General features: G+C 43.7%; 1 protein-coding gene across 1 annotated transcript; it reads right to left on the reverse strand.

Annotated features, from left to right (window-relative positions):
* Positions 1-654: 654 nt before the first annotated feature.
* Positions 655-8,928, reverse strand: LOC108877199 (NLR family CARD domain-containing protein 3-like). The gene is given in 13 exon segments (XM_051065760.1): positions 655-1,967; positions 2,115-2,161; positions 2,380-2,474; positions 2,476-2,554; positions 3,817-3,990; positions 4,105-5,908; positions 6,077-6,305; positions 6,468-6,546; positions 6,985-7,098; positions 7,218-7,358; positions 7,471-7,557; positions 8,244-8,409; positions 8,880-8,928. Coding segments are annotated over 11 exon segments (3,459 nt in total). The 5' UTR covers position 7,557; positions 8,244-8,409; positions 8,880-8,928; the 3' UTR covers positions 655-1,356.
* Positions 8,929-10,046: the final 1,118 nt, after the last annotated feature.

The raw sequence follows: 10,046 nt of genomic DNA on the forward strand, positions 1-10,046 counted from the left end.
TGTCCTCTGTTAAACTGTAGCCTCAGGCCAAGCAAACAGAGTTATTATACAATTTACGTTCAGCTCATCATATAAAACGATGTAATGACCGTGTCGTTAATATAAAGTTAAAGCAGCTCTCAGGCTTTGAATTCACCAACCTTATGTCTGGCGGGAGCTAAGCTGCTAGCTAGCTAGCGGATGAGCTAAGTTAGCTGCTGCCTGACTTCTTCTTCTTCTTGTTAAACGCCCGTAACACACCCCGTGCGGCTCATGTGGCGGGAAGCACGTGCTGTCCGCTTGGTAAAAAGTAAAAATACAAATATTATAAAACCACATTTCTGTCGTTTCTGTCCGCTGCCGGTCCGAGCTGAAGCTTCTCTCTGAGACTCCTGCAGCGAAACGACAACACCGCTACGTAAGAGAGCGTCGCTGACGTGATTACGTCATTGAAAAACTGTTTTTGAATGTAGCTTTATTTAAAAATTCCAATTTACAATAGACAAACAGAAGAAATGAGCAGATAAACAAGGGTCACATGATACATAAACGAGTATTTATACACTAAACTCACAGATACTTATTAGTATTAGTATTTAATTTATCTGTTTCTTTATCCTTCTGCTCCTGGAAACTTCAAAGGGAAATATTGAACTTTGTCCTTCACCACAGTGATTTTTCTTTTAAAATATAACAACTTTATTAAGATTTGTCAACACAAACACTGACTATATTAGAGGATTTACACAGAGATAATTTCACACATTAATATGTTCTATATTCTGAAGACTTTAAGAGCAAAATGACTAAATGAATAAACAATAATGCAAAAATAAAAAGTCTTTTACCAGAAAAAGTCTATAAATTCTTGTAAATCTGTGTATTAGTATAAAATAGTTCATGTAAATATTAATCTCTAAAACAGTTTAATAGAAATATGAGAGATTTCTTCTGTGAACACTGAGCTGCAGCTGTTTCACTGTGTTTGACAGAACAGGAAGATAAAACTCAGTAAAAGCATTTTCCACTAGATTCAGTTTTTCAAGGTTTTATACAGAAAATCTGAATTTTACCACAAAGAAACAAATAACTATAGATCTGATTATAGTGTCAAGTGGTTCTATATTACAAAAGGTGAGTTTTTTTTATTATTGCTTATAAATAATATACTTTCAAAATATGAAGCAAATGTTATACTTTGACTTTCTGCATCAGCATAAATTGTGTTTGCAAGACTCTGCACAGACTTACACAGAGTCATTCTATAATAATCATAGCTTCCATAAGGGACAAAACTGTGAGTGACAGAGACAGATATGAACAGACTGAACTATCTGTTCAACAGAGAGAGAGTTTCTCTGACAGGAGGAGACTCTGCTACACTGAACACAGAGACAATGAGGAAACAGAAGAGAACCTAGGCCAAAAACCAAACCCAAACCCAGGATACAGAGGTTCAGTGAATGTGGTGTTGAAGGTGTGGAGGTGGATCAGAGAGTCAGAGGAGACTCTGTAGAAGGACAGAGAGCCAGCAGGACAGTCCACATACACTGCTACTCTGTTAGAGACAGAGGAGGAGGAGGAGGAGGAGGAGGAGGAAAGAGGAGGAGGAGGAAGAGGAAGAGGAGGAGGAGGAGGAGGAGGAGAGGACATGGATGTTCCTCTGCTACTGTGCCAGAAGTAGTAACCACCACCAGAGCAGTACAGGGTCCAGGACTGATCGTTCCTCCCAAACACACAGTCACTGTCTCCTTTCCTTCTGATTCCTCTGTAACTCACTGATATATAAACCCTTCCTCTCCACTCGACCTCCCAGTAACAGCGACCAGTCAGACCAGTTGTACACAGCAGCTGAGGACACTGATCAAATCTGTCTGGATGATCAGGATATGACTGATCCTCATCCACAAGTGTCACCTTCCTGTTGTTGTCAGACAGTTTGATCTTTGTGTTCACTGTGTTTGTGTCGATTGTGAGTTGACAGGAATCTGATGGAGAGAACAAGACACAATACAGCTGCAGTTATTGATCGATCATCTGATCATTGATTGACAGTTTGATGATGACTCATGACATCAGTGATGTGACAGTTTGAAGCTGCTTTGTTTTCAGGAATCACATTAAAACACACTTACACTTCCTCAGACCTGGTCTCAACCATCGGACTCCACCAGGCTCCACCCTGAAAGGAGGAGGGGGGTCAGACCAGCACATTCTCTTTCAGCATGCTAACATGGACATTACATGGCTCTCATACACAGACTGTTGGATTATTCTCTTGTTGTTGTTGAAGTCAAAGCTCTTGTGTAGAGATCTGTCATCAGCTGTGACAGAGAAAATGTTTCCAGCTCTTCCTCCTCTATCAGACATTGTCTGTGGCTGCAGCAGGCCTCTCCATACCTGAGAGTGTCCAGTCTCCAGTCTGGATCCTCCAGTCCAGCAGACAGCAGCTTCACTCCTGAGTCTCCTGGATGATTGTAGCTCAGGTCCAGCTCTCCTCAGATGGGAGGGGTTGGATCTCAGAGCTGAGACCAGAGAAGCACAGCCTTCCTCTGTGATCAGACAGCCTGACAGACTGAAAACACACAACACACAGGAACCCTCTGTCAACACTTGCTGCTCTGTTTGTTTGTTGTTTCACTTTGGTTCAGCTCAATGTGTTTGAGTCAAAACTATGATCTATGAAATCTATGAAAATTATTCAGTGCTAATAATTCTATAATCCATGCTCCTGATGGCCAGTCCCACACCTTGCATGGTAACTTGTTGCCATTGCTGTGGGTGACTGAGCCATCGTTATTGTGTACATTTGCCATGGTTAGATGGCTGTGTCCATCTTTGTTGTGTATAGACTGACTCTCCTCGGTAACTCTAAACTGCTGTCTGATTTTAGCATTAGCACAGATATCTGTACTTTCCACTGCAGAGCACCTTGTCATTCAGAGGCTGATTCACTAAAATCCTGTTCGCTGTCTGGGTTTATCTTGAGAGGAAAAGCTAAAACATGGGATAACATAGTGATGTTTCATTACTGGGCATTGGGAAGATTTAGATCGTTGACTGTCTTAGGTCAAAGATCAATGATTTGGGGAAGAACACCTTAGAACAGTCTTTTTTCAATTTTAATCACTGTACACCTCATAAAAATTCAGACAAGACATCCTCAATAAGAAAAAGAGAATCTTCTCAGGCTCAGAGGCTGAAAAAAGGAGGTGAACAGAGAGGTGAAGAGCTACCAAAGCATTCATCACTGACACCATCCATAAGAACCTGGAATTGAACATGAACAAGACCAAAGATATCACAAAGATGGCTATGACCTTTTCTAACAAACAGAGATCTAGCTGAGGCAGTCATCACCACCATCCATGGGGAGCCTGTAGGACTGGTAGAGGAGTACAAGTATTTGGGAACAATCTTTGATAAACAGCTGAAATTCAACTCCAACACATGAGATTCTCAGGAAATGCCAGCAGTATCTCCTGAAAAGGCTCAATTCTTTTGCCTTCAGCAAGGACACCCTCAAAACATTCTACTACTCCTTTGTAGAGAGCATCATTACATTTTCCTTTACATGTTGCTTTCACTATATCAGTCTTCACAACAGAAGCTGCAGAGTGCTGTCAACATCTGTTTGAAAATTAGTCGACTCCCTGTCCAAGCCCTCTCCACCCTGTGTAAGCAGCAGGTAATAAGGAAAGCTGGCAAAATTCCACCAGACCAGTACCACGCCCTGTGGCCTTACAGAGGTTTTAAACTGTATGGGTCCCTCTGAAATCAGCATTGTCGGACTTCAACATCTATAGTCATTTAAAATTAACAGTAACTTGATCTGACCTGAGAGTCTCCAGTGAACAGTGTGGACTCTTCAGTCCAACAGACAGAGTCTTCAGTCCTGAATCCTTCAGGTCGTTGTTACTCAGGTCCAGATCTGTCAGACTAGAGGACTGGGAGCTGAGAACTGAGGACAGAGCTTCACAGCTTCTCTCTGAGAGGTTACAGCCACTCAGTCTGAAGAGATGATGATAAGGAATTAAAGAAGAAAGGAATTTATTTTCTCTCCTGTTGAAAAGACAGCAGTGTCTTTATATAACGATGAATGAATCCAACTATCTATATACTTACAGAGCTTTGTTAGAGGCTTTGACCACTGGCAGCAGCCTCAGAAGAGCCTCCTCTGAAGCAGAGTATTTCTTCAGGTCAAACACGTCCAGATCTTTTTCTGATGACAGTAAGATGAAGCCCAGAGCTGACCATTGAGCAGGAGACAGTTTGTCTGTGGAGAGACTTCCTGAACTCAGGGACTGTTGGATCTTCTCCACTAGAGAACGATCATTCAGTTCATTCAGACAGTGGAACAGGTTGATGCTTTTCTCTGCAGAGGGAGTCTCTTCAACCTTCTTCTTGATGTACTGGACTGTTTCCTGATTGGTCTCTGAACCACTTCCTGTCTGAGTCAGCAGACCTCGTAGGAGAATCTGATTGGTCTGCAGTGAAAGACCCAGGAGGAAGCGGAGGAACAGGTCCAGGTGTCCATTTGGACTCTGTAAGGCCTTGTCCACAGCTCTCTGGTAGAACTGTGTCTCTGCAGAGTCATCTTTTCTTGTTTTAGACTTCTGGGAGGTTGGTTGTTCTTCTGACAGCAGATTGACTCCAGACTTGATGAAGGTCAGATGGACATGAAAAGCAGCCAGAAACTCCTGAACACTCAGATGGACGAAGCAGAACACCTTGTCCTGGTACAGTCCTCTCTCCTCTATAAAGATCTGTGTGAACACTCCTGAGTACACTGAGGCTGCTCTGATATCGATGCCACACTCTGTCAGGTCTGATTCATAGAAGATCAGGTTTCCTTTCTGCAGCTGATCAAAAGCCAGTTTTCCCAGAGACTCAATCATCTTCCTGGTCTCTGGACTCCAGAGTGGATCTGTCCCAGATCCTCCATCATACTTGATGCTCTTCAATTTGGTCTGGACCACCAGGAAGTAGATGTACATCTGAGTCAGGGTCTTGGGCAGCTCTCCTCCCTCTCTGGTTTTCAACACATCCTCCAGAACTGTAGCAGTGATCCAGCAGAAGACTGGGATGTGGCACATGATGTGGAGGCTTCGTGAGGTCTTGATGTGGGAGATGATCCTGCTGGCCTGATCCTCATCTCTGAACCTCTTCCTGAAGTACTCCTCCTTCTGTGGGTCAGTGAACCCTCTGACCTCTGTCACCATGTCAACACACTCAGGAGGGATCTGATTGGCTGCTGCAGGTCGTGTGGTTATCCAGAGGCGAGCAGAGGGAAGCAGTTTCCCCCTGATGAGGTTTGTCAGCAGCACGTCCACTGAGGTGGACTCTGTAACATCAGTCAGGATCTCAGTGTTGTGGAAGTCCAGAGGAAGTCGACACTCATCCAGGCCGTCAAAGATGAACACAACCTGGAACTCTTCAAACCTGCAGATTCCTGCTTCTTTGGTTTCAGTAAAGAAGTGATGAACAAGTTCCACCAAGCTCAACTTTTTCTCTTTCAGCACATTCAGCTCTCTGAAAGTGAATGGAAATGTGAAGTGTATGTCCTGGTTGGCTTTGTCTTCAGCCCAGTCCAGAGTGAACTTCTGTGTTAAGACTGTTTTCCCAATGCCAGCCACTCCCTTTGTCATCACTGTTCTGATTGGTTCATCTCTTCCAGGTGAGGCTTTAAAGAGGTCTTCTTGTCTGATGGTTGTTTCTGGTCTGTCTGGTTTCCTGGATGTTGTTTCCATCTGTCTGACCTCATGTTCATCACTGACCTCTCCAGTCCCTCCCTCTGTGATGTAGAGCTCTGTGTAGATCTGATTCAGAAGGGTTGGGTTTCCTGGTTTAGAGATCCCCTCAAACAAACACTGGAACTTCCTCCTCAGGTTAGATTTAAGTTTAGGTTGACAAACTCCAATAGGAGATCCTAAATGAACAACCAAGAGAAGACCTAAATAAGTGATTTATAAACCATATATGACAGTGTTAATCTCTCTAACTAACACACATATGAACATATTTCCCTCCATGTGTTGAGACGTCAGTAAACGTCTCATTTCTCCATCATGTTAAATCTTTAGAGAAATCCTCTTACTGCTCTGCAGACAGTCAGCCAGCTCCTCCTGCTTCATTCTCCTCAGGAAGTTCAGTGTGATCTTCAGAAACTCCTCTCTGCTGCTCCTCCTCTGCTCTTCATCCTCACCGTCCAACACCTCCTCATCCTCCCTCTGACTCTCTAAGCATTCTGGGTAATCTGGACTCAGAACCTTCTGCATCTTCTTCAGCTCCTTCTTCACAAAAGTGACGATGTTCTCCTCCAGCAGCTGGAACAGAAAACTATATGAATGACTCCATCAAACTAAAATCATGGAGCCAAACATCAGATCCATGTTGGACACACTGACAATCCACTGGTCTAAAAAGTGCAGCATGGAGATTATTGTCAACACAACAGATGTAAAAGTAGTTGTTGTCCATGTACAGACCATAAATATGGAGTCCAGGTGTGTTTGATGCTGCTGGGCAGACTGACCACTGGGAACCTCTGAGCTCTCCTGGTCCACTCTGTGGAGGAATCATGAAGAATTAGCTCACATTATGTCTGTCCACACAGAGACAGACACAAGCTAAAGGTCCATCAAGTCATGTTTGGATGTGAAGAATGAATCAGACGACTCCCTGTAGTGGTAAAGGTTTACTAGTCCTGCTGATCCCACTGAGAATCAACACAAACTGTTTCTGTCTCTTTTCATGTGAACGACTGAGGTGGACACTATGAATGTCTTCCAGGAGAGACTGTCTGAACATGGGAGGAGTTATCTCCATATTTAAACCACATCACGTCTCCCCCTCTCTATGACGGCCGGAGTTTTACCTCCACCTTCCAGTGTGGACATTCACAACAGATAGAAACACTTTGATTTCAGACGTGGTCCAACAACACGTCGTACAAACTAGTTCTTTTCTAGAATAACCTGAGTCTCACTGTCAGTTACAGCTTACATCTGATCAGCTGATGGACGTCGACCTTTAAAGTCAATGAACGGGTCCTTCGACTCGTTGCTCTTTAAAGACAGACAGCTGGGTCCAGGAGAGTCTGGTCTCTGCTGCTGGATCCTGAAACAAAAACAGAACTGATGAATCTGCATGTTGGATAAAAACTGATGAAAAATATGTTCAATATTTTAATAAACACAGCAACTAACTTTGTTTTTCTGTCAGTTTTTAATTCTCACCTTCCATCAACAGATTGTTTGAAATCTGAAAGAAGAGAAGGAGATGCTGATCGGTCTCTCTTCATGGACACACAGCTGGGTCCAGGTCCAGGTCCAGGTTCAGGTCCAGGTCCAGCGGAGTGTGGTATCTGCTGCTCTGGGCTTGAACACAACACACACAGAGCAGTGAGTGTGAATCATGATGGTGCAGTGATGTGAGTGCTGAGCTCTGACATGGAGAAGAGTCATGGACAGTTAGAGATCCTCATCTCACCTCTGAGCTTTGGTCTGGCTCTCATGTTCCCCACACAGAGTGGTTTTAGAGGGAGGGACTCCCTCCTCTCTGTCCTCATCACTCATGCTGAGAAAACACAAAACACTAATCATTCATCTGCTCATCAACTCCAATCATTTCTCCTGGAGAAATCTCAGCTGCTCCTCCACTGATCTTCTTCTTTCCTCTTTCATATCAGTGTCAGTTGAATGCAGTCAGACAGCAGTGAGGCAGAGGAAGCTGCCATCAGCTGCTCTACTTCTACTATCAGTCCACTAGATGGAGTCATGGAGCTGCAGTCAACAGCAGCTCAGCTCACACTCGATGCATGGACGACCATTTCATTGACTGACACACAGAAGGACTGAGATCCACTGAGTTTCTCTGACACTGTCTCTGTGTCTACAGCCTCCCTGTAGAAAACCACTGTGTGGATGATGATCTAAATATCTGCACATTCATTTCCTGTTGATCCAACAGCTGTTGCAGCTCTGACAGATCCTGCTGTTGAAAATAAGAATGAGTTTTAATGTGTCTGTAAACTCCTGATAAGTTCACCTGTCCTACCTGTTCAGACTGAGGTTTCCCTCCACAGTAACAGAGACAGTCTGAGCTGATGGAACCTGCAGAGTCTCAGGACTAAACGCTCTGTAACAGTTACAGCTCTGACTCAGTTACATACTAAAACAACTGGAGCGCCACATTTCTGTTTCTATGGTAACTCAGGTAACGACAGGTGTTCACCAGTAAAACAGTAAAAACAGTCACTTTACCTTCAGACGGAGAAAACAAACTGCGTCACAGTGTTCAGTAAAAGTGAAACTAAACTTTAACCAGTGAACAAGGTCAGTCAGTTCATCAGCTGCTGTACTTCTTCTATCAGTCCACTAGATGGAGTCATGGAGCTTCTTCAGTATTTGGTCTCTGACCATCATAGACCTGTAATCCAGCAACAGACCACAGAGACCCAGAGACCCTGTCTTCAACAGAAACAGCTTTTCTGTTTGACTGTCAACAACCACAGAGACAGAACCAGCTTCTCTCTGGATTTCTGGATCTGTTTGATCACATGGATCAGGTACAGTTGGTCCTCATAGTTCCTACTGAGCTGTCGTCCAAAACTAACACAAGGAAAACATTTCACCACATCACAATGAAGAGAAACAACATCACACACTGCAGCTTACACAAGGAGAAATCCTGCAACTACAACTGACTCTGACTCCACTGATACAGCTACACACACAACATGGAGGAGAGAGTTCATATCTTTACATTTACAGCTCTGATTCTGCTACAGTAACATTAAAACAACAGTAGAATAACATTAGAATAACACTTCAGTAACTGCAGGTAACTCAGGTAACGACAGGTGTTCACCAGTAAAACAGTAAAAACAGTCACTTTACCTTCAGACGGAGAAAACAAACTGCGTCACAGTGTTCAGAAAGTGAAACTAAACTTTAACCAGGAAATGGAGGAGGAGGGGAAGAGTCATTGCATCAGCTGCTGTACTTCTTCTGTACTTCAGTCCACTAGATGGAGTCATGGAGCTGCAGTGAATGAAGCTCAGCTCAGTCAGACCTGAACCCCATGTTGTTGATGTTCTGTTGGAGTCACAGCTGATGTGTAAAGGTGTTTCCATCTCTACACTCAGACCAGTGTTTAAGGACAGAAACCTGAGCTCAGGTGAGTTGAAGACTCAGCAGACAGTCGACATGAAGTGAAGCTGCTGAACCACTGAGTTTTCTTCTTGGTCTAAAGCAGCTGGAAACAGAAGAGACCACCAGGGGGAGCTCACTGAACACTTTCTGAAACCACAGTAAGAAAACGACGACCATAAAACTCTTCATCAGAACCTGCACAAACCTTTCACACCAGTGTTCTGCTGGGAGGCCTCGGCTCCTTCAGTCATCTGGATGTTACTTTGACTCGTACCACCACTGAACACTGCTGTAGACCAGATACACTCCCCAATGTCAGGGGCCTCCTCCAGCAGTTGACACAGTTTTTGAATAATCACTGATATTATTATTGAGTCATGTGGTTTTAACAAAGCCTGATATAATGTCATGTTGTCATGTTGTGTAACTGACGGTGTGTTCACAGGCCTTTGTTTATCTGAGCTCTGTCAGGAGCAGACTCAGCTTTAACATTGTGTACGTCGACTTCAGTTTCTCAGTGTTCGGTCTCGCGGTGTCACTGTGACACGGTAAACATGGCGTCGCTATGGTAACCCTCTGCCCTCCATTGTCCCTGAGACTATGAGGAGGTCGAGTGTTTGTTGAACCTTTATTTAACAAAGACAGACAAACAACAACAGCTCCAACATGCATCAGACATCGGACTCTGTATGACCCTGACCCTGACCTACCCTGATCCTGACCCTGACCCTGATCCTGACATCTGATGTTTGTGATCAATTCTCAACATCAGGAACTATATTTCATTCTGTTTTTAGATTTAATCTCAGTTATCAATGAATTGTCTCATGTTTCTCTCGCTCTGTCAAGATGTATCTGTTCTTATTTTGTGACTGATGAGAAATGAATGATTGATTTCTTTAATTAAACTCT

This window comes from Lates calcarifer, linkage group LG7_2 (assembly GCF_001640805.2).
Source record: "Lates calcarifer isolate ASB-BC8 linkage group LG7_2, TLL_Latcal_v3, whole genome shotgun sequence".
Lineage (NCBI taxonomy): Eukaryota > Metazoa > Chordata > Actinopteri > Centropomidae > Lates > Lates calcarifer.